Below are 25,336 nucleotides of genomic sequence, written 5' to 3' on the forward strand. Positions count from 1 at the left end.
GTGTCTTCTGCACAGCACCCAGCACAGTGAAGATCTGTTCTCCATTTAGAGCTTGAGGGTTCCAATCAGATACGTCACTGTTAGCTTGGTGGTATTTCTGATAGTTCTGGTTCAAGAAAAATGTATTTATTTGCTGTGTTTGTCAGTTGTGACGAGGGCTTGTGCAATGCAGGCAGGTTTATCAGGGGTTTACCTTTTCATGTAACTAACTGCAACAGGGCACAAAAATCAGTTCTTAGTTCCAAGTATGTACAAGAGAAGATCATCTGGGGGATAATAATATCTTAGCTGATTCATTAATACTTCTGTTGCCTAAGCAAAGTTTGTGGAGTTTGGGGTGGTTTTCACCATATAAAACACAGGAGCCCCAACATGCAGCTGCTGTGATGCCAAACACATCCAACAGCTCCGTGTGGCCCTGGTGTTCTGTGCAAGGTTTCACCTGGGGACGTTGATGGATGTTCCTGTGAGTAGGTAGGACTTGCACCTCTGTTATGGGCAGCCATGGAGCTGCATCCAGTCAAGTGCTGTAGAAGAAACAAAGCCATGGGTAATGGCAACCCATGAGGTGCTGAAGTGGTTGGAGAACACCCTGAAGAGCCTGGTGTCTGGCCAACGCAAACCAACACTGCTTATTCTAACCCTGATTACTTTTGCCCATTACTTTTTAAGGTTAAAATCAGGTGGTGCTCAGCAAAGGTTGGTACTGCAGATTTTTACTGCAGCCATTCCCGTGTTGTGTGTACAGGAAGAATCCTTTGCAGGAAGGGCACAATGTAAGAACTGAACAGAGATACTTCCATTTCATGTTTCATTGGTATTTTATATCATAAATATGTTTTGCTTTTACAGATAGGTCAATTTAATTGGACTCTGCTACTCCAGAAGTAAGCCTGGAGTTACTAAACCTCATTTTTTTGCCTTCCTTTGCTTAGCATCAGGCTTTCCTGGAAAAAACCAACAGAATTAGGTTTTGCTGCACTTTTGCTGTCTTCCATTAGGTACCCTGCCACACACTGTACTTCAGAACCAGCCCAGCTGCAGTGTTCACTGCTTCCAGAACCCACTGTGTAAAATGTTCAGGTCAACTCACCATCCATCTCCCAGCAGGTTTTTAGAGTTTTGCTGACTCTTACAGTCTCCAGGCTGGGAAGTCTGTTTTGTGAGCCTGCAGCAGCCCAAGTCAGAGCCAGACTTTGCCTCAAGCAAAGAAATGGTCCAGTTCGTAGAATGAGTTTAAAACTCATCTAGTCCAACCCCCCCTGCCATGAGCAGGGACCCCTTCAACAAGCTCAGGTTGCTAAGAGCCACATCCAGTCTGGCTTGCAGGGATGGGTCAGTCTCCAACATTTGGATTCATTCCCTGTGAGGGACAGAGCTGTAACCGTAATCTGAAACACTGGAAAAAGGGAGTGAAAATACACTGTTTAGTAGCATGAATTTCCTGGAGGTGGAAAAGCAAACTCCCTTCCTGCACTGGATCCATGTCAGAAGCAGGAATGGACAGACTAGTGCTCACCATAAACTGCTGTCCCTGTGAGGAGCCAGTCCCAGCAGTGCCACTGGCCTCTGCCACACGTGGCTGTGCAGCCTTCAGTGACCTTCCTCTGCCTCTTTCCATAGATACGGAAAACAACAGCCAGCCAAGTGTACGAGATGCTGATCACCTACAGTGATGTGCTGGATCCTGCCATCATGGATTCGGTTCTGACCATACTCAGCGATACCAACTGGTAAGTGCATTTGTTGCCAGATAGTGATAAGAACTGATAATTTTTGTACTAAGAAGTTAAATAAAAGTTGGATGCCTTTGAAACCTGAAAGAAATGACACCTGCTTTTAAGCTATTTATTGCTTTTAGGCAAAAAAAAAACATTGCTGAAAAGGATTCTTCTGTTCTAAAGAACTATCTGGTATATTGTCCCACTGTACCATTGTGCGTGTGTATGCGCATATATATGTGTGTGTTTTACATATATATGTGTACACACACCACATACCATTGTGGCATGTGTAAATTCACTACTAGATGAAGTAAAATAAATACCCATATTTTTTTAACAACATAAAAAGGGAGGAAATCTTGGAAGTTCTCCATGAAGCAGAGACCGGGCTGTGCACACAGTCAAACATCAACTGCACAGACAGTTTCTTGGCATGATGAGCACTGGCAGGATCTGGGGAAAGGAAGGATCTCTGCAAGCTGCAGAACAACAGAATTAGCAGAACAGCTCAAATCTCCCATGAAATGTCATTACTCAAAACACTACAAACGCTGTATTCAAGCAAATACTTTGAATTGGAACAGTTTAGTTGTTTCCCAAGCATAAGATGGCATGAATTATACAAGCACTTCTGTACAGCATAATTCACTCATTTACCTCCTTTTACCTTCCTCCAAGGGCAGGGGAGCAGGGCCCCTTCTTCCCAAGTAGGATTCACCAAAGCTTAAATCAGTTCATTAGTTTTGCTGCCATGTTAAATGTGTTTCCTTGTTCCAGATGACGCTCCTGGGTCATGGGTACAGTGGCCCAACACCCTGCCTCGAGCAGTAGTCAGTACATGAGAACAGACAGATATAAAAAATACGTTATTTATTTGGTTATTAAATGGGTTTTTGTCTTCACTGACATTTCATGGAACTAAAATAAACCAAGTCATGCTCAGAGAACAAAGGTACCTCAGGGCTGTGGGTGACATTTTTCAGACCGATGCTTACATCATTTAAATTTATTTACTTTCTAGTTTGTTTCTGTGTTTGAGCTCAAAGTAACTTCATATTTGGGAAAAGAAAACAAAGTTTGTCATTGTAAGGAATGGCTGCTGCTCTCTTTTCCTGTATTTTCCAGGACAAAACTCAGTAATGGTCTCAGGTTTGAAGAACTGGCTATTAACAGTTCTGCCTGTTGTTAAAATGCCTGTTGTGTAACTACACACTGGTGCTTAGTATCAGGGTTAGTGTGATGCAGTGCTTCCTCATGAAATCTGAGTTAAAGAACAGGCTTGCTCAGAATCATAGGACAGTTAGGGTTGGAAAGGACCTCAAGATCATCTAGTTCCAACCCCCCTGCCATGGGCAGGGACACCTCACACTAGACTGTGTCACCCAAGGCTCTGTCCAACCTGGCCTTGAACTCTGCCACGGATGGAGCATTCACAACTTCCTTGAGCAACCCATTCCAGTGCCTCACCACCCTCACAGGAAAGAATTTCCTTCTTAGATCCAATCTAAACTTCCCCTGTTTAAGTTTTAACCCATTACCCCTTGTCCTGTCACTACAGTCCCTGATGAAGAGTCCCTCCCCAGCATCCCTATAGGCCCCCTTCAGATACTGGAAGCTGCTATGAGGACCCCACGCAGCCTTCTCTTCTCCAGGCTGAACAGCCCCAACTTTCTCACCCCGTCTTCATACAGGAGGTGCTCCAGTCCCCTGATCATCCTCGTGGCCTCCTCTGGACTTGTTCCAGCAGTTCCATGTCCTTTTTATGTTGAGGACACCAGAACTGCACACAATGCTCCAGGTGAGGTCTCACAAGAGCAGAGCAGAGGGGCAGGATCACCTCCTTGGACCTGCTGGTCATGCTCCTTTTGATGCAGCCCAGGATACGGTTGGTTTCTGGGCTGCGAGCGCACACTGAAGCCGGCTCATGTTCATTTTCTCATTGACCAACACCCCAAGTCCTTCTCTGCAGGAAGTTACATAAAGAATTTGTTCACAGAAACAACTGAGGAGGAGCAGATTCCTGCTGTCACACAGGGGTGCTCACAGCACCACGGTTAGACATGGTACACTTACAGCCAACCAGCTCCAGAAGCACCAGTGGTAGGACAGCTCTAATGGGTTAGCACAAGAAAGCAAAATACTGCCTAAAAACCAGTTCAGCAACACAATTAGTCTGTTTTCCCCTTGTCACTTCCAGGGTGTGATGGGGCTGCCAGGTTTGTGCTTAGTTCAGGGCTGGCTCTAAGCTCCCCCGTACAGTACATCCACTGCACCTAGATTAAAGATGAAGAGCTCATTCACTTCAAACTTAATTGTTTTATCTCACAGATTTAACTGTTTACAAAGGAGACATTTGAAGCCTTTGCTGGGTGTCAGAGAGGGCTGCTTGTTACGCTCAAGTGCTCTCAGTGCTAGAACAACCAGTAACTTCTGAACTGCAGTAAGCATTAACAGCAGGAAGCCAACTGAGAATTAATATTTGGGGAAGACCAATTACTGGCTGCACAGATTTGTTCCTTGTTGGAACAACAGTTTGTCAAACACTTGTACAATACAGAGTTTAAACTAAGTAAGAAGTTTGTTCAGCTACAAAAAGGCTTCCAGTATTAAATATGACAAATTGTCCAGAGTTATTCCTAACTTGCCCTTTCAGCTTTTTCTCTGTAGTTTTGGACTCTGTTTATGTGCTAAGAGTTAAATTCTTAGTCCTGCATTTACAGTTGTTACTTAAGAAAACCAAAACAAATCTACTGAAATGGTAATGGGAGCAGTCTCACAGCATTCCAGAGTGTAGATTTTTACAGCATGGAAAAGAATGTTGTCTGCATGGATTTTTGGCATTTGGGAGCTTTTTGTAACTGACAGTTCTTGAGGAAATGATCTCATGGACATGATGCTATTGCAGAAACCTTTAAAAGACAAATTTGAGGTCTGGATTTTGCAGGAAAACATCAAATGTTCTCCAGATCCAGTGACATTTATCTTAATTCTTGATGCAAAAGAGTTCTTAAACAAAATGGAGCTGTGACTTTAGAGAATAAATGATTGAACTTTTAGTCAAAGGGTTGTATGAATAAGGGTTAGATTTTGGACTACAGAAATCAAAAAGAATAGTTTTGGACATTTTACCATTAACTGGTCACTTGGGGAAGACTCACTGTGTACTTTAGGGGTGTCTGCCCTGAGATGGTACAAAAATGTTGTTCTTAAAACATTACAACAAAACCTGCTACAACTGTGCATGAAGGAAGAGCTGCACACACAGTACAGTGATGGTACGGATGTAGCCAACTGCCAGGTTTTATGTATCAATTAACTGGACACTTCCTCGCACAGGGAGGCTGAACTGCCCGTCGTAAGAGAGAAGCGCAACTGCCTCTGTGATCTCATGAACGTGCCCAAACCACAGCTGGTGTCCAAGGTAAGAGAAAGCAACAGGCTCCAGCGGGGGTTTAGAGAAACAGTGCTGATCAACTGCTCCCCCACACCTACCGAGTGTGCGCCAGCTGTGGTTCTTCACTGGTTCAGGAGGAGCTTCCTCACACCTGACTACACAATACAGAGAACTGCTGGAGACTCTTTGGCTTGAGCCCTTCCAGTCTTGCTTCTTGAAAACATTCCAGGCCTGTAGCATGACATCTTACTCAGACAAAACCTAGAATGAAAATGCAGTACAGATGTTTCAAACACTGACATTCCTGGGGAAAGAGAAGAAAGGATAAAACCCTCCCCATCAAGTTGAACAGCAAAACGATAATGTGAGATGAAAGCAGAGCGTTCTAACATTGCCCAAGAGGCACAATAGAATTTAACAATTAATACATTCACCGAAGGCAGACACCGTGTCCCCATGTAGGCCCCATTTCATGCACATCTTTTGGAATTGCCCATCTGCTCTGTGTTTCAGAAGTGCAGGATTTTCTGCTCAGTCAGGGGTTCCTCTCCTCCCTGTCCAAAGGTGAGGAGGCTGAATCATTACTGCTTTAGAGAACATGTGTTAACATGACAACTTACAAAGAAAAGTTAGCTTTACTTTGAGCAATACAAGACAAGGTGAAAATGCTCGATGACCTAGGGCTACTTCCCTAGGCATCCACAGGCATCCACAGCATATGATCTATTCTGTAAACAGATTAAGCTAAAAATAGTGGTATATTGATTTATTCTAGGGCTTTGTAATACTCATTATGCTTTCATAGCTCTAGCATGCTTTGTCCTTTGTAATTATTTTAGAATTCAGAAACATGCCCTGTGCACTCCTCTTTCCTAAGAGGGTGGATTTTCATTTCCCTCATTTTCTAAGCTACCTGAACACATTAGGTTTATTTTCATTACTAGAATTATGCAAACCATTGATTTTTTTTTGCCCTGCACATTGTTGCATTTTTAGCATTAGCCTTTTTCACAGCTGCACCATCTGTGGCTGAAAGCCACCAAGTCCTTTCTCCTGCACAACATCTAAAGGAGATCTTAGCTGGTGATGTTTTTACAGTGCTTGTTGAACTGGCTCTATGTGATTGTTACATGATCTAAGTCTTTGAGGTCCGCCAGTTCCTCCTGTGTAATATTCTGATAATCCTTTACACTGAAGATACTTCCTAATGTAAGTAGATCCTATGTTTTGAGTTATCATTGATTGATACAGATTATATGTATATATTATATACACACACACTTTAAAAAGGTCTGTTTAATAAACCGGTCAGAAGACCATACTTAACTGGTTACTTACTGTAAGTAAACTTCAGAGCCACCCTGCTGTGCCCACAGCAGTTTCTTTACTCATCTTTCAGCTTTTCCCATCATGTCTGCACCTTTGTGCTTTTAGTACAATCTTAAGAAATCTGCAACTACAGTCTTGTAATGTTGGTAAGCAAGACCTGGGTCGCCCCCAGGGTTTGCTATCAACCACCAGAACTGTTACATTCAAAATAAAGGTGCTTGTTACAAGATGAACTGCCTGATCTCAAAACCCCCTAATTTCAATTCATTAATTATTGGAGGCTGAGAGGAGACTGACAAATTAGGAGAAAACTGTCTCTAATGTATACAAAACAGTAAGAAATACCCAAATATGCATACAGGTGTTTCAGGTGGAACTGTTACAAACAGCATTGTGTAATCTGGAAGTCAGGTGCTCAATTTGGAACTTTTATCTTTTCCTCCTCTGATAACATGGGAGAATCGTTAGTATAACTTCCAGCAAAGAGTGAAGCCTGCACCTGCCCCGAGAACTGCTGGAGTTCACTCTCAAAGTGACAGTGCACAACACATTGTTCTTCCAGAGCCCCCATAAATAGAGGAAGCCAAGCATAACAGTATAAAAAGGTGGCCAGTTAATTTCAGCTGAAATCAGCATTTACAATGCCTTTAAAACTTGTACAAATGAAATCTGCTAGAGGATAGTTAAAAATCACGGTGTTAGAAAGGACTGTGGATGTAACAGCTTTGTATGTCTATGTTTTCTTCTCCATTTTTAGTTTACTAAATTACATGACTTGGGAACTGTTAACACACTGATACATGCCTACTCCACGTGTTTCTTCTCTCTTTTAGGGCTCAGCATGATGAAGCTGCAGGCACTGGCTGCTGGTCCGGCAACTGAAGCTCTGGGTTCAGGTGCCTTTAAGATGGATGAGTTCATGCTGCAGCATCCTGACAAAGGGGCTCTCAGTAGGAGCAACGCAGCGCGCTGTTGAACAAGAGAAGAGGCAGAGATCACATCTTACAGCATTGTGCAGCCCTGCCATGGGCAGGCAACGATTCAATGTGGTTTCAGTTTTTAAAGGCATTACCTGTAGCCACAAGATGGCGGTTTCTCTTCATACTTCTGTCACGATTGACCTAGCTTATTTCTTTTGATGTCAGTGATTTATACTTCTACGACTCTGAATGGAGCTATTCAGGCCGTGCTTGCTGTACACACATTTAGTATTAAACATGCCTTGCTGCATTAGTCTCTGAAAAGAATTGTTTTTCCAGAGGTAAGCATGGCCGTGCTTAGTGATAATGAAATCTTCCTGAACATCCAGTATCTCTGTGGATAAATCTGTCATACTTATGTCATAGTAAAACAAAAAAAATCCGAGTTTGACTTCAGCTCAAGTCAAAACCTCTCAGTAGCTCTTTATAGAAGTAATTCAAAGTAAACGATTTTTGAGGTAAACTAGCTTTAGGGATTGAAGCTTTATCCTGCTGAAGAACAGAGCACTTCCAGCAACCACTAGGAATTTAGACCATTTCTTATTGACCATAAAATGAAATTGCTGGTAACATTTATGATCTTTAGCAAGGTTAATGTGCTGGGGAGGACAAATGCACAGGCAACATGATACTCTAATTACACCATGTTATTTGATGGTTTGAATTAAATCTCACTATCCCAGCGCTTCAGGTAGAACAATAGCTCTGTGTGTGTGTGTGTGTGTATATACACATATCTATGAAGATTTAAAAGGAAGGAAAAATTCAGGCAGAGGAGCTAAACCCAAGCCAGTTTTCTCTGTGGAATACCTGCTACAAATTGCAGCAATCTTCTCCTACAGGTGTTCACTTCCAAAACTACACCCTGGCTGTCTCCCAGAGCCTTTTTAAGAAGGTAACTGTAAATTATATTATTCTGTACTTCCTAAGTATACTTGCAACCTTACTTAGTTACTTGCAGACTTACGTTCAGTGTAGATCATACACTGCGTATTACACAACCAGTACTAATTCATGTGGCTGTGCATGATGCAGGGCTGCCTACAGGTATTACTGCAGGAGGAATGCTCATGAACCCACAGCCCCAGTGGTGTTGCACTGTCATTAAAATGGAGAATTCTAGAACATTCTTAAAAGACTTTAGATTTGCAAAGTTATTCCTACAGTCCCTGCTGCAAAAAAAACCATGAGTTGTGTTGGCAATACCTGCTTGCTCAGGAAAACCTGAGAGGGTCCAGTGAAAATGGTGAGCATCTGTCCATGCAAACACACATCTGGCTGCCAGATGACAGTACAGACACAGCTACTTTCACACAGCTCCAGTTGGAGGATGCCACACTCCGGTCCCAGACTGGCCCTGTGCAGAGCTTCACCTCGGCCAGCACCGGCTGCAGCATCCAGTGGCAGAGAATGGCTGAGTGATGTTTGGCAGAATCCTCTCTTTACACTTCCAGTGGTTACAGGCTTTGCTTAGTGCATTTCTAAGGGTTCCCTATGGTAACAGTCCCCTTGTAATCTTATGGCCTGTATTGGATGGTTCTTTAAATTAGGAATACAATTTAACGATCAAACTGAACTTGGTAAACAAGGGATGTGCAATAGTAAAATGAGCAAATAGCATTATCCATGGTGTAACCAGGACCTCCCTTAGAAAAGGGTTGCTCAGCACAAAGATTAACTTAGTAAAGCACAGACTGCTAAAAAATTCTAAACCTCTGAACACTTGAGTCTTCGTACTCACAGATGCACAGAGGGTAACACGGCTTCAGTATCACTGCCTTGGTTTTTAGTTAAAATGATAATAATCCACCCCTTCCTTCAAGTTCAGCATGTTCAGGTTTGTTTCGAATGCTCCACCTGTCAAATCCTGGCAGGGAAGAAAAATAGAATGAGCTTAACCAGACAAACACGTTTCAGGTTGTAACAGGTTTGGGTAATTCTGGTCTTTAGACCACAGAAGAAAGTCCTATTTGCAGAACTAACCATAAACAAAAAGCCAGGCTCAGAAATGCTTCCATTCAAAAAATTAAGTGTATGCTGAAAACCTGAAAGTTCAAGTAAGTATTTTGGGGGGTGTCAGACAACTCCTCATGCTGCAGTGTAGAACAGGAGGGAGATACCAGGCACAGCTCTACAGGGTTTTTGCATGCTTCGGTCCCTAATACATCATCAGAGAATGGACCAAGGGGGCAAGTTTGATGCTAGAGTGGTTTTGTAGATTCTGAACAAGGGGTAGCTTGTCTGACAAAAGAAACCTCTCATCAGGCAGCTGAAATACTTTGCATAGCGAAAGATGTTTTGCTTTGAGCCCTAGTTACATTACCTGACTGGGAGCTGGGTGGGTTTGCTCCATGAGCAATCGTGCAAGGCAGTGATGGCATAAAGAAGGCACAGCAACTGCAGTGTTTCTGAGCATTTCTGCTGAAGTTGCGGACCAGAGTTTTCAGACAGGATTTTGTATTATAGTCTCATTGTGAGGGCTTCACAAATTAAATATGCTTTATAACAGGTTGCACAGATGTTTTGTCTAGGGACTTCCACCCACCATTATACGTAGTATGAAGAGTTAAATTAGTTGTAATATTACTAGCTTATCCAAGAGTTTATCAACCAACAGTACATGGTAATGCCCTAAGGTACTTTCAGTCTGGCTTTACAACTCATAGTTAAAATCTCAGAGTCGATCATAAAGTTGGGAGTGCTCAGGTAAAAGGAGACTGTACCAGATGAGATGAGATTCAGCTAATCAATCTCTGCACAGATCCAGCACAGTGCTGGGATGTTGTGTTTGTATCTAGATACAGGTTTAGTTACTGTCAGACTTTTTGCTAATGTTTACAACTGAACTGTATTTGCTATTTTGCTTTATAACTTCAGTGCTACGCCATACACTGTGCTTTGCTATTTTAAATGTAACAGCAAAATAATTGCTGGTTATCATCTTCTAGTTATGTTACTAGGTCAATTAAAGCAGCTGAAGTAAGAAAGTTACCACAGTTGGGCACAGAAAAGGCTTTGGAATTGGCACGGCAAAACCAAATGGTTTTGCAGGTCTGATTTAGAAACCAAAGCCTTTGTCATACATAGGGCTGCAAAATATGAGGAATAAATGAGGCCAGGTGATAACTGTATCTGCCCATTTGTGTATATAATGTTGGGCAAGAAAGTAAAACAAATCCAAGTTCCTTTACAGAAGCTGTACTTTTCATTATTCTTAATGCTGCTGTCCTAAATCTCTGAAATACTCTGCACAATCAATTTGGTTAAAAAGCCATTCAATTTCATAGAATCATAGAATAGTTAGGGTTGGAAAGGACCTCAAGATCATCCAGTTCCAACCCCCCTGCCATGGGCAGGGACACCTCACACTGAACCATCCCACCCAAGGCTTCATCCAACCTGGCCTTGAACACTGCCAGGGATGGAGCACTCACAACCTCCCTGGGCAACCCATTCCAGTGCCTCACCACCCTAACAGGAAAGAATTTCCTCCTTATATCCAATCTAAACTTCCCCTGTTTAAGTTTTAACCCGTTACCCCTTGTCCTGTCACCACAGTCCCTGATGAAGAGTCCTTCCCCAGCATCCCTATAGGCCCCCTTCAGATACTGGAAGGCTGCTATGAGGTCTCCACCCAGCCTTCTCTTCTCCAGGCTGAACAGCCCCAACTTCCTCAGCCTGTCTCCATATGGGAGGTGCTCCAGTCCCCTGATCATCCTCCTGGCCTCCTCTGGACTTGTTCCAGCAGTTCCATGTCCTTTTTATGTTGAGGACACCAGAACTGCACACAATGCTCCAGGTGAGGTCTCACAAGAGCAGAGTAGAGGGGCAGGATCACCTCCTTCGCCCTGCTGGTCACGCTCCTTTTGATGCAGCCCAGGATATGGTTGGTTTCTGGGCTGCGAGCGCACACTGCAGCCGGCCCATGTTCATTTTCTCATCGACCAGCACCCCCAAGTCCTTCTCTGCAGGGCCGCCCTGCATCTCTTCTTTGCCCAACCTGTAGCTGTGCCTGGGATTGCTCCGACCCTAGTAAAAGGTTCTGGGAAAAGCTACTTGCAGTAAATAGAACGTAGTATTTGTAAGGAGCAAATGCCAGTTTCAAATGTAAAGCTAAGGCTGAAGGTGGCACTCACCAGCTTCACACAGATAATGAAGGGAGGAGTTGCATCTCTGAAGTGACAAACTGGAACTCTTGGTTTTGGTCTCTCCTGCAGGAAGAAGCAGTAGGATTCAGGAGAGGCACACAGGGCTACTTGAGCTTACTTGTAGAAGCTGCTGAACACTAACAGGGGGAAACATTATTTTGAGACTACACTAAATAGCTGCTCACTCACTCATTTGTTTCCCAGTTGGCTCGAGCACCCTCCTGTTCTTACTGCAATCTTTCAGTACAATTGAGTTTCTTTGCCCAACGTTTGAATCTGAATTAAGAGCCTTCTGGTATTGGAAAGAGAAGGTCTCACTCCTTCACCACTTTTTCCTTACTTCCAAACTCTACTTTTAGCCCTTTCCCAAACAATTCCCTCTTGGATCTGATGGCTGGGTATATCTACCCCATAAAATAATATGGGGCTTTTGGGTAGGTTGATTTTCTGCCACTTCAGTGAGCTGCATCGCTCACTGTGCCATCAGACGCACCAAAGCAGGCACCGTAGTGGGTACAAAGGAGAATCCTTCCCTCGGTGGGAGCTGTTAAATGGCATGTGTCCAACCGGGACTTCACCATGGAGCCAAGCTGCAGAATTTGCTAAGGAATCACAACAGTTTGCAGTACAGTCTTCTTCATGACTGCTCTGAGAGCATGGCTACATCTTAGGAAGCCAAATGCACAGAAGCTGTAACAATTACGCTGACAGTATCACTACACTGCTAGGTAGTGAGTCCTCAGGATTCCAGGTCAAAATCCCAAACTCCAATTTCTGTCATGCAGCTGAAAGCACTCATCAGCTTCCCATTATTGTCCTTGATGTTACAGTTACTGTGGTATAACCACAAGCTGTGTATCTGAGGAAGTGCCCCTCTTCGCCTCAGTCCTACTCCCATCAGATACAAGGATCACGCAACCTCAGGGTAATTGATTCACAAGGTAAGTCACGAGAGAGCCTTTTATTTGGAAGGTTCCTTTTCTGCCAGATCAGCTCATTGAATCCAGTCACCCCTGAGCCACCAGCCTGCCTGGCCCATGATAACACCACAGCAGGAGTGTGTGGCTGAGGGCAGTGCAGGGTCAGGCCACCCCAGGCTGCAACAAGACATTTTTCCCCCTATCTGGCTTGTTTATTGCCATCTAAATACTATACTTCCTTGTCTAGGGAATAAAATGCTGCTGCTTACAATTCTAAGCTGCTAAGGAACCTGCCAAAGTTCTGTTCAGATCCAGTATAACTACAGTACACAGATTGGTTATAGCTAATCACAGAAGCTTACTTTATTTTAGTAGATACTGGAATTTATCCATCATGAGCCAAATTCTACTCCCACTTAGAACGAAAAAAAACCTGTCAGTGAGGGCTGTGTGTTACCCTGTTACACCAGCATCCTTCCAAAGTGTATCTGGATTTGTCTTTCTGAACTGACTTCAGTGAGGTCCATAGCTCTGGTTCCATAGTTTGCACTCCAGTATCAATCCCCAGCAATCCAGTTTTCTGTCACAGCTTCCTTACCAGAATGAGCAGCCATACAAGATTTAAAATCAGTTTGCCCAGACCCCTTTCAGATCACAGTAAAGAAAGAACTAACCTCAGATTCCTCGTAAGTGTAGAATCCTTTTGTTATTTTCTTTTCATCCACATCACAAAACGCAGTTACCTGCAAAACAGAAATGGAGCATTTCAGTACCATCCCTTGGTACCACGGGTATTTCACCTGCAGCGTATCTGTGTCAGTAACGCTACAGGCATGTGAATGAGCACAAAAATAGGGCAATGTGCCTCAGTCCTCCTATGGAGCTTAAACAGTTACTAAATCCTTTCCAGGTGTATCTTAAGGAGATGGATGCATTTTGCAGTTGCCCATGAGCACATGATGCTTTTACAAACATGAGAACAGGGGATCTAAGCTACTTACTGCATGGGACAAAACATCTATGAGATCTTCAACTTCATCCTCGGCAATATGCCAAGGAAAGTACAACCAGAAAGTAACCTTCTCATTTTGGCACTTAATTCCACTAACACCTAAGATAAGATAATATAAACCCTCCTCCTTCTGCCCACCGCAAGCTATCTGCCACCAGACAGCTCAGCAGTGCAGTGCTACACTACTGCTTTGGATGTTCTGGTAATGCTAGCCCCAATTCTAGCTCATAACACACCATGTTTGGGAATTCCTGTGGGCTTGGACTGAAAAGTTCAGCAGATCTGGTATTTAAACACATGTCGTTACTGCTTCATTTTGGTTCTTCTTACTGTAGTTACGGAAGCATTATCTGCAGCCCTGACTGCCAAATATTTTAGATGGTTTTCTATTTGCATTCCTCATAAATATACAGGCAGAATAAATGCAATCCAAACTACACAGTGGCCTCATTTTTGAACCAATAGGTTGTCAGTAACATAGCTCTGTTTCCCTCTGCCTCCCATTTGATCTACTCATATTATCTACACTCTTACACTGAAGCAGAACAGTTAACACAGCTAAGAACTTGCAGAAATCAATTATTCTGGTGAAAGCTGGATAGCAGTTTTCCTATCTTTTTAATTGCTGCATTAAAAATTGATTCACAACACTTACTGCTGAGAGAATGTGAAAAGCCCAACAGCTGTTTATTAATTTACTAAGTTAGAGAAGGCTGCAAAAGGCTGGCTCTCCTCCTGTGCCTACAGACCTCTCTCACACTTTCTTCCTGTGATTAAGATAGTTTTCTTTTACCTAAAGTGACCTCATTGGCTTTGCACAGAGGAAAACTCTGACATGAGTCATCATGCTGCACTTGTGCATCGTGCCACCTTGACAGCCCCAGGCAAGACTGCAGAGGACCAGAACTGTGTTATAGGTGTTTCCAGGCAACGGCCAGCCAGAGCTGTGTGCTCCTACAATATAAAAGGTGTTTCTACATCAAAAGTACTTTGGAGATACTTCCCCTACCCAACAGAACAGTTTGCTATCCAAATCCTTAAAGCAGCAACCATTAACAACTCCCTCAAAGATCTTCTATAAGCTTTCATTTTCTCTTGAACACAAGTTAATACACTTTACATCTCTGACCCTATTTCTATGACCACTGTAATGCATTAACTGTAACTAAAAATAAATCAGATGGCACGGCCTGAGCACTATAAACTACATCACAAAATTTCCTGTATCCATCTTACTTACATGTCTATATACACACATGTATATATGTGTGTGTGTATATTCTCTTCATATGTATATATATATATATATAAAGAGAAGCAAGTGGAAGCTAATGGGGAAAGAGAGGTTCCTTTGCTGTTTCCTTTTCATTCTGTGTTAACCACTGTGCTCACTACAAACAAAATTCAGCAGGATAGGTCTTCACTGCTCACCCAGCAGAGTTCTGGGAATAAACACAGTCCAACACATTGACTTACCTTCCAGTAACTGAAGCTGGTTTTTCAGCTGCTTATCCTCCTGTACATTTTAAAGACCAAACCAAAACGCTAAAACTTTTGACATAAGGCAAAGTGAAATTCTGTCTACACTTAAATGTCAGTAACTGAGAATCCAGCTGCAAGATCTGTGCTGGAAAGTGTCACACCATTCACCTTCCACACATTGCAATACAGTCAACAGAAGCCTGACTGGTGCATGGATTTCTTCTTAAAATGAATGAAGCCAGAGAAGCAAAGACAGTTCTTGTATCACTAGATTACTAATATTCACGATACTTCCTCTCATCCTGTGCCTTAACTCATACTACCTTGAGTAGAAAATGCTGCAGCCAACTGCCCAGCCCCAGAGGATGCAGCACATGGAGCCCTTGCTAACTCCACAGGTCAGGCTGTGACAGATTCCCCCTGGAACATGGAAATGACTCAAACCTTTCTTTGAGTCACCAATAGGGCATCTCCATGTATAATTCCCAAGGGATTCAGCCAGCTTAAATCTGATATTTACAGTATTCTAAACCAGGTCAGGCTTGAATGGGCAATTTTTCTGCCAGACTGTGCACCATGTGGGTGGCCAAAATGAAAGTCAGTGTTTTTCTGACACACACCATTTATTTTCCAATTAAAGAAACTCTGTCTGGAGCCTAAATACAGGACTTGTGCACAGTTGTTTATCTGGGCAGTGAACTTAAGGCATGAGGTTTATTTGAGCTATTTACTTTATAGGATAAACCCAGAGTTACCTATTTATTTTCCTGCATTAATGAGCTTCTTTCTTGTATCTTTTATGAAGACCATCCATCCACACATGAACTGCTGTCTCGCAGGGAGGAAGCTATGAATTCTAAAGCTATAAAGCAGTCTCAAGTTGATGGGGGTTTTTCTCTCCTTCTAGCTCTTTGGCAATACCTCTGATAACATGACTCCATTGAAGCTTACAGAGTCCTCAGATCACACTTCAGTTTTAAGAAAATACATCAACGATTACATATTTTGGCTTTGAACATCACTTGCGTATTTCCAAAACAAAGAAAAAAGAGTGCTACAAATATCTGTTATATGCAAGCTCTACAATTACTAAAAGTAATTTTTACAACTGTAGATTGCAACATACACGAACACCAGTGTAAGGGGAAAAAGGAGAAAAGAGTTTTCTCTCTCATAAGGCACAGTTTACAGAGCTCAAAAGATAAGATATTTACTCAACAAAGACATCTCTGCTAGGGGAAGACACATTTGAGGAAGATAAAGGCACTTCTCCGGCTGGTTCCTTTTAATAAACACAGCCCTGAGTGAAGGGACACTCAGGCTGGGACTATCAGACCTCCCTGTGGTAAAAGGATATTAATGGGCAGCAGATTAATCCTACTCCAAACGTAGGACGTAAGAAGTCAGTGAGAGTGGGTCTGGGCTGGAGCTGTAATTACCTGCCTGTGTGACCGTTACATCTGAATTCAGAGTTTGTTTCCTACTTATCTTGTTTACTGCCTTGTTGGCTACTGCAGAGGATGCTTCCTTGCACTTCCCATTCCACTCACATTTCCTAATGGAAAACCTGACAGATTTTATCAGCCCAGTAATGTCCATTTATGGTAACTGATCTTCACAAGATTTTATTCCCTCATTTTATTTCCACCTGGGGGCTGCCTTAGGTCTGCAGTGATCATTTACAGCAAGGAACAAGATGTAATCACAGCAAATGCTCAAGATCTACTCTAGCTGGAAGGAGACAAGAGGCAAGTTTTACAAGGGAGAGTGAACGACTTAGTACAGCATGACAGAAAAATCGGGCAAACCTCTGGATAAGTGGTCACTTGCACAGTCCCCTCTCCCTCCTCATTGTGTCGACTGGTCCCATAAAATTATCTTTAACAACAACAACCTGCAAACTCTACAAAATCCTGTAGGAGCAGATCTTCCCTGTTGCAATCCCTCCACAGCTCATGCAATCCTTCACCCGTTTTCAACTTCTGGTGACCCTGGTGATTCTTCTATTTATAATTCTTTCATTCAAACTCACATAAAGCCTCGGGAGCATGTTAATATACATCTCTGCAAAGTTACATCAATTTTGGCCATTCATGTCAAAACAAAGTAACTGAAAGCATTATGTTGCAAATTTAAATAGACACAGCTAATGACAAACAGAACAAGAGACAGGCAGAAGCATAAACATCTTCCAGTAGGCCACAACTGAAACCATGATAGGAGGAAGCAACCCTCCATCACAGTCAGAGGGATTTTCAGTATCAGGGTGCTGCTTTTATCTCCCCCCTGTAGCATTACAGCCACAACAGAAGCTGTGGTTATCTAAACTCCAAGCACACACTCCATGACTGTTTAAAGACACTATTCCATGACAGATAGCAGCATCGTCCCTCTTTGCACATACATCTGCATCGTTGCTCAAAAGAACTAACACCAGAATCCAACATGCAAAATAAGCTGCTAAATATTGTATGTACAAACTACCCCCTTATTACATACAGCAAACAACTACCCATGTTCTTATTCCTCTAGAACAGGTTACTGCATTGGTTATTCCAACAGCATAACTAATAACCACAACAGCAGCAACAAAACACACATTGCAAAAGCACATCTTCCTGAGTGGAAGCATTCACTATACTCCAAAACAAAGTCTCTATTTTGCCCCATGTTGTTTTCGGATGCTTTACACCTGGATTTAACTGGAGCTTTCAAATTTCTGTCTTAACTCGCTTTCACGTTGTCATTCTTTCATCCACAGTAAGGTGAACGTAATAATTTTCCCTTTATTTATGTTTCCTTGCTTTGATATGTCCCACTTCACTCCCTCGTACCACCTTTCATATACTTTAGAGCAGTTAAAATGCTACCAAACTTTAACAGTTCTTGCTTTCGTGAGTGAGCTGAAGGATCCCAGTTGAACTACACGGTTCAGAGATGTTGCTCTTTGAGAAAGGTGAAGAGAAACTAAAAGATGATTTTAAATGGTTCGTGAGCTAGGAAAAAGGGTGCACAAAACACTGCCTTGAAGCTTTCAAGTTGCCACTGGTGGGTAGGGTTGTCATAGAGAAACTGCATGGGCTGGCTCTGTACTACGACTGTTTCCATGCCACTAATTAGCCGATGCTTATTTCATCCCTTCCCCTCCTTTTCTGTTCACTACTTAAACGCTATTTTTAGCTATCGGAAATGACACAAAATGTTAATGCTGAAGTTCTCCTTTTAGCTGAAGTTTGGTGGAGAATAAAAGAGCAGACAAGACAGCTCAGAAACCCTCCAGGCATATGTAGCATCCCAAAAACATTTGGTTTCCATCTTCAGCTGCAAATTATAGACAAGACGGATGTGTTTTAAACAAAACAAGGTCTGTTCAACTTCAGTCTTGCAGAAATGCTAATACTGAACCACTGTCAACTGCGTGAATCAAGAAGGGGACAGCCAGGAAACAGAATTTCCCTAAGAATACTGAGATCCTGGTAATGAATTCATAAAAAAACCTATTAGTTGAGTAACTTTTTTCTTGTGTTGCTCTTTAGCAAAAATACTGAGCTTTGGACTTTTGCCTGAACTCTTTGGAGACAAAGAATTAATATTCACCATACAGATGTCTGCAGGAAAGGAGAGGATATTGCTTAGGTGTCCCTTTTCTCTTTTAATAGGGCCATAATTCAGATTCAGACTGTTTTCCAAACAAACTAAAGTGGTCATTTGTTAGTAACTATGAACATCCACAGACTGCTGCTTCCTGGAATGGCCAAAATTGGTTCTTTCTAAGAAACAATGCTGTTCAGCATGCAATATATTTATACTTTCCAAACATCCCACAAAAGCCTTGTCAGTGTAAGAAACAGAACTGCCTCATTTAGCAGGTTCTAAAAATACCAGAAACATCCTTTTTGGAAAAGATGTTTTCTTACATGCCCTAAGCTTGACAGATCAAACGAATGAATTCTCTTCCTGAAGATTTAATAGACTTTCAGGGGTTTCAGTTGTGTTTCTTTTCACCATTACAAACAACAGAAGCTGTATATAATAGTGTATATAATAATATAATGGGGGTGGGTTATTGCTTATTCTAGCAGTATGTGTCTCAGATTTTCTACAGGTACTTAGCCCCAGCTGTGCTGTGACTCCACATCCCAACCAAAATCAGTCTCATGACATCTATTGAAATTCCCAATCTCAATAAAAGGATGCAGGAATAGTGAAACAGAGCACAGGTGAAATTCTCAAGAGTCAAACCTGACAAAAGGATAAACCCAACTGAAATTAAATTTAGACAGTTAAATTATACAGCTCAGTCAAATTATGCAGCTTATTCTGGCAATTTTACCTGCATTTCAAAGGGGTTTAGACCTTTTGAGATCACACTGGTTTACACAACTGGACCTTCAGAGGAGAAAACAGTAATTGTATTGATGTAATACATCATATTTTGTCTTAAGGGCTTTTGGAATTGTAATTTAAAAGGTGTCTATTTCACATAATTGATGAATTCATATCCTCGGGCCTCCATTTACAAGACAACACTAGATTCTACTTGTAGATTCAAAACGATACTGAATCTCCAGTGTTCTCATAATTAACAGAATATATGAAAGCTTAGATCTTGTTAAGGTAGTCTTAAAAGGGTGAGACAGGAAATGTGTTTTATTGTTTTTAGGGCTGGAAAGGACAAAGCAACAACTATTTACAGCCTTTGTTCATGTGGGATTTTTGTGTCTTTTGGCAAGAGCTGAAGATTAGTCACAAAATACCTGAAGGATTTTTGTGAAATGGAACATGGAGCTCAACTACCTGCCTTTTACTGCTATTCATGTAGAAGAAAATGAAAACTCCCATGAATTACCTATTTTATGAATTTATTTCCTGAAACTCCAGCAGAGTAATCCCTTGATTAGCACGTGGAGAAGTGACATGTTTTAACTACTTCTACAGCCTTTTGCCAATGACTTACTATGAAACATTAGGATATCATTTAAGCTTCAGTTTTAACTGAGATGGATAGACTAAGGGTCACTTTTGGAGAAGCTAGGAAGCTCCAATGGCAATCATAAAGAACCTGAACAACCACTCAAAACTAGTGCTTTAATCAGTACAGACGGCACCAATTTCATCGCAAGTTAGCTATCTAAAAGTTAGGCCTCTATCCCACTTAGAATGATCCAAGTAACTTTCTGAAGCTATTTCTCTTCATTACTTTGTGAGAAAGCCTCTGAATACTTCAGATAACATGTCAGACAGTGGATAAACTTCGATCACTCTGTGTAAGGTATTGAGGATCAGGCTGTGACTGTATTTCAGCAGCAGTTTTCTGCAGTACATTTGCAAAATGAGTCATACTTGGCATGTGCAGTAGTGTCTGGCGTGTAAGCTTGCTCTATGTGTCTGCTATAGTACCCAGTAATGAATGGGTTAGTGCTCAATGCAGTATTTCAATATCAAACTAAAGCATACTGGAATATGTGCAGTTGTAACCTTGACAGAAGCAAAACAGTATCATGGCCTGCAACACTGCCAAAGCAAACGTTATGTAAAGGTCAGCTGGAAAGCACGTCAAGATCCAGTTAATTAGAACCACACTGTCAGTGCTAGCACACCGGGAATGATGGCTATTTCTTGCTGAAGGAGAGGCAAGATACGGTTCTTTGGCAGAAAAATGGCAAAACCACATCAGTATTATTTTTCTCTTGCCCATTTTATCATCTCTGCAGTGACATCTTCAAATCATCATTGTGTTTGCTGAACAGGATGTAAAGTCCTGAATGAGTCACCTATAAAAGTAGGTGGCAAATGTTACCCAAAGCTAGAGAGGTGTTGTTTCTTAATATCAATTCCATTTTGGCTTGGCACAAATAAAACCTACAAAACAAAACCAACCCCCAAAACCCCAACACCTCAGATGGTGAGACACTGCTACAAAACCAGTACAATCTATTTTTTCAAGCTGTCATCTTTCCCCCTGGAACCGAATTTTCCAATCCTTGTCATTTTGCACAGAGAAAAATGCAATGGCTGGTAGCAAGTTAGTGGAATTCCCAAAGTGCTCTGCAAAATACTAGTGAAAGGGAACGTTTCCACAATCCCCCCCCCCCCCCGCCCCATCCCCAAAGTCCAGGCACCCTGCACTGCATGACCAAGGTAACTCACTACACTTAATAGACTGTTCTGTCCTCTTTGAATGACCTAACTGATGGGAGACACCCAGCACTGAACCTTCTTTCTTCATTCCACGTGACGGCAATGAAGGAGGGGTGGCACTGGAGTATCAAGCAGGAAATTCAGGTTCAGTTCTGGTGAATTGTCTATTTACTGTATGAGTGTCCCCAGGTCCATTCATTTCAACTATGGGTTTACGAAACTACTTTATTCCGTTTTATATGTGTGTGGTCTGAGGGCCACAACATCAATCAGGTTTATATATATGTTTATCATTTTGTCTTCCCATCCATATTTTTGAGAAAAGAAAACACATTCAGTAATAAAATGAATGTTATGGGGCTCTTTATAAGAAACAGCCATTTGACATTAGCCCTAAAGCATTTATCTAACAAAAAGTTATTACAGAAAAAAAAGTGCTATAAAAGGCGTTTAAACTCTCAGACAAACCTCTCCTGAGAAATATCTGCTATTGCCAAATACAAGCAACCTCCACGTTTTCAACTGATTGCAAACAGAGTTAGACAGTCACGTAACAAGAGTTTCGACTTGCCCGTTCGCCCCACCCCTATTTTTAAAGAATCAAGCTTTTCAAAAGGGAGTTAACAGTAGAACTACTCCTCATAATACAAACCAGGATGATGAGCATCCAATAGGGATCTGTCCAGTATCCACTTTAGGAGCTAGGCAACTATTATACATGTATCAATAACCCTGGATAAGGTAGTCTGGCATTTTACCATCCAAATGAAGAGTTATTCTACTCACCTTGGGAACCTGCCTACTACACAGTTAGTTACACGGCAGCAGGCCATAAACAGTCTGACAGTGCGTCTAACCTATTACTGCGCTCAGTCACCAGCAAGCAGGAACATGGGTACATGTGTTGTTCTACATACATACCACACTCTCTAAATAAAGCAATACAGCATTTTAAAATACATTATGCAGAATAATAATTATATTAATCCTCAACTAGCAGTCTGGGGACAAAATATCTTATGAGGATTTCCCTACAACATGTTAGCAGCAAGGAGGCATGTGAAAAAGGAGGAAGTGAGTTGTACAGATTTACCCACTCTTCTTAGCTTACCTTTTTCCGATTAGCTGGTGACAAGCTTCGGTAGAGCTTCTTGCCTTGCTTGCCAGCATTCCAAATGGTGAATGACGTCCAGGAGCTGAGGACTCTGTCTTCAAGAAACCTGACTCTGTGATTCCAAATGGTTCCCCTGGAGGGTTAGAAAAGGAGTAGATTTTGATCCCCAAAACTTTTAGCATTATTATATACCTATATGCGTGTGGACACATAGACAATAAACACATTTAAGATTCATTAATTAGGAACTTCTCATCCTTGAACAGTTTTCTAGATACAATAAATTGATTTCCTCAATTTATGCCTTGATTGGGTGAATATTCCTTATCTACATCTCTGGAACAAGGCACCCCGACTTGAAAATGTCTTTCATAGGTAATTCTGATAAACACCTAATTGTCTTTCCTTTCTGAAAGCACTTCTTCAAAGAGCTTTTCCCATTTGCTTTATCATGACAGAACACAACACACTTCGTAAGAATTGTTACAACTTGTTCTACAATTTGTAGTACATCCCCTGATCCAAGAAATGAGATGTTGGAATTAGTTAAAGCAGCACCAGAAAAAAAAAATCCCTAGTAGTTTTCTGTGAGATCCTAAAGCTGCCAATGGTTTTCTTTGTCTTGGGAAGCATGTGGTTTTCCTACCAATACCCCTTCTTCATAGCTCAACCTTGAGCCCCAGAGTCTTCTGACAATATCAAGTTAATACGGAATTTAAACACTAAAATACTCAAAGACTACGTTGTATTTTTCTGTTTCAAGTAAGACTTCCGATTCATGAGTCAGCACAGGTTATCACAGGGCAGCTACTGTGAACTACTTTAGGTCTTTAAGTGCAGCAGATTTTATAGCAAAATCAAAATCTATTTAACTGCTTTTGATATTGAGGATCTAAACTGTCCACGTGGGTAGGCAGACAGGAATAGCTACAGGGATGCTGCTGTCAGTCACCCTCATCCATGGATCAGTCTGCTCTTCCTAATTGCAGTTCAGGTTATCCACAATCCTGTAAGCGTTACACCAAGTTTGGTTCTATTTCATGAGTAAAATACATGAGTAATATGGCTAGAGACGTCTGATGGCCCAGCACTGCAGTAACATCTGACTTCTACCAAACAGATTATCAAATTTCACAAAGTCCTGGACCAGATTTATTACTCCAAATTATTCCTTTGAAATACACCTCTGAGGTACAAAGATAACATTTGAGGTTACTAAGCTCAACAGGTAACCTAATTTGTTCCCAAAAGTTTGTTACAAACCTCTCTAATATTTCAATGATAAGAATTTTGTGTTTTTATTTGCATCATTCCTTCACAGCCCTGAGCTCTGGTTTGAGAACCATGCACCCCTCATCATACTACACACATGGATTCCTGCTGGGATTATTAGTGAGCTCCAGAGAGCCCACTTCAGCGTACAAGTTCTGAGCACAGCAAATCCTGCTTAGCACTTCATCACTGATCATGGTGTGATAACTTGGAAAGAACTTCACACGCAAATGGACGTACCCAGGAAGAACAGCTACTCCATATAAAATTTCCACACCGTTTTGAGGACTGCGGCCATGCACCAGCACTTCGACTAGTGGAGGAAAAAAGATCTTGGATTGGATTGCAAATCCCTCCTAATGCAATCACAAGCTACATTCCTGCTGCAAAGCTTTAGCTGCTGCTGGCATTCTTTGACACTTGCCTTTTTCCATATACATTAGAGCATATTATATTCCCAGAAGGAAAGTTAAAGGAAAGACATATGAAGGACAAGTATTTTTCCAGGATCACTTTACTGGAAATTTTTGAGCTTCTGCTAGATTCTAAGAAGGAATATTACTGCTTTACACGTAAATGGAAAGGTTTTAAAAGTGATTTTACTTTGAAATGTAACTTCAGAAGGATAACACTGCAGAGGTACTTCAGAATCTGCTCTGTTGAGTGACACCAGCAAGTTTCTTTTCCGCTTGAGTTTGCGAAGAAAGCTGAAGAAAAAAATAGGCAACCGTACAAGGCATAAAAGGAATTATCAACTATTAGTTGTAGGGTAAACACTGGAATCTCTACATCCAGGCACACACAAAATGTTTCTAATTGTCATGGAGATGTCCCAGTACACGCAGTGATGGCTTCCAGACAATATGCATTTGCTGCCTAGGTGATGGGTGACTGTGTTCCACACAAGTCCCCACAGAGGTAAAATTCAAGCAGACCAATTCTCGTTGCTGGAAATCACCCACAAAGATTTCAGACTGAAGCAGATTTACTGACCCAATCTTATCTATAAATATCATATTGTGAGTGGGGAAAGTAGCTAAGGGAATTTCACTCAGAAATAAAAGGATATGAAAGTTATTACACCCCAAATTAACTGGATCACTGTCCAAATACAAATACAAACAGCTTTATCTAAGCACCAATAAATTGTTTTCTTAAATGCCTATTTTGGGTTGTGACAACAAAGCCAATATATACCCAGCACTTGTGATTTTTTGCTTGCACCACTCTTTGTAGTCTTGAGTTAACCTTGAAATACTTTTAACAGTACAAGCCAAGATCATCAGTTCATCACAGAACTAAGGGGATAATTTGTGACTGAGCTTTAGAGTGACAATCACAGACTTAATCTTTGTGAAATCTTGCTCTACGCTAACAATACATCTCACGTGTTGAAACAAAAGGTGTCAGAAGAGGGAGTTTCAGTTACCCCCTTCAGGTTTCCAGTTCACCTAATTTTCCCATATTTTTGATGTTTCCTGAATAGATAACTGGGATTCCTGCCTTGAGGGATAAGGGAATGCCATTTTCCCATCCTTTAAGAGCCAGTGCAGGTGCAACAGGCAGGAACTGCAGCAACGTGCAAAGGATGATTAAAGAAAATGCCTGAAACGATCTAGAAGTTGTACAAACCACTGCTCAGAGGTGATTCTCACAGCTATTTTGAGATTTTGCATTATTACATATTCATAGCCACCAGCAAAATGCAGGAGGTATCATTGGCTCTGCATCATCCCAATCAAAGCTGCTTTTCCTACCCATGTTGGGAAGGATTAAAGTAAGCACTTTCCCCATAGCCTTTAACTTCATTGCCTATACTC

The 25,336-nt window shown here is 41.7% G+C and overlaps 2 protein-coding genes across 14 annotated transcripts in view; one reads left to right on the plus strand and one right to left on the minus strand.

Moving 5' to 3' along the window:
- Positions 1-8,129, plus strand: part of TBCD (tubulin folding cofactor D) — a 123,445-nt gene extending 115,316 nt beyond the window's left edge. The window contains exons 38-40 of the mRNA XM_065693733.1: positions 1,624-1,733; positions 5,061-5,145; positions 7,281-8,129. Coding sequence (XP_065549805.1) covers positions 1,624-1,733; positions 5,061-5,145; positions 7,281-7,292 — 207 coding nt within the window. The 3' untranslated portion in view covers positions 7,293-8,129. The remainder of the gene's footprint in view (positions 1-1,623; positions 1,734-5,060; positions 5,146-7,280) is intronic.
- Positions 803-25,336, minus strand: part of B3GNTL1 (UDP-GlcNAc:betaGal beta-1,3-N-acetylglucosaminyltransferase like 1) — a 123,193-nt gene continuing 98,659 nt past the window's right edge. For 4 of the 13 annotated variants that reach the window (XM_065693725.1, XM_065693729.1, XM_065693730.1 and 1 more), the window contains 5 exons: positions 22,242-22,377; positions 13,170-13,238; positions 11,564-11,638; positions 9,169-9,294; positions 803-7,416 (listed from right to left, as the gene is read on the minus strand). In XM_065693725.1, coding sequence (XP_065549797.1) covers positions 9,214-9,294; positions 11,564-11,638; positions 13,170-13,238; positions 22,242-22,377 — 361 coding nt within the window. In that variant the 3' untranslated portion in view covers positions 803-7,416; positions 9,169-9,213. Of the gene's footprint in view, positions 7,685-9,168; positions 9,295-11,563; positions 11,639-13,169; positions 13,239-14,265; positions 14,462-20,659; positions 20,764-22,241; positions 22,378-25,336 lie in introns of those variants that run through there. The other 9 variants (XR_010615778.1, XR_010615779.1, XR_010615777.1 and 6 more) reach the window with 9 other exon arrangements.

Source organism: Lathamus discolor, chromosome 13, assembly GCF_037157495.1.
Source record: "Lathamus discolor isolate bLatDis1 chromosome 13, bLatDis1.hap1, whole genome shotgun sequence".
NCBI classification, from domain to species: domain Eukaryota; kingdom Metazoa; phylum Chordata; class Aves; order Psittaciformes; family Psittacidae; genus Lathamus; species Lathamus discolor.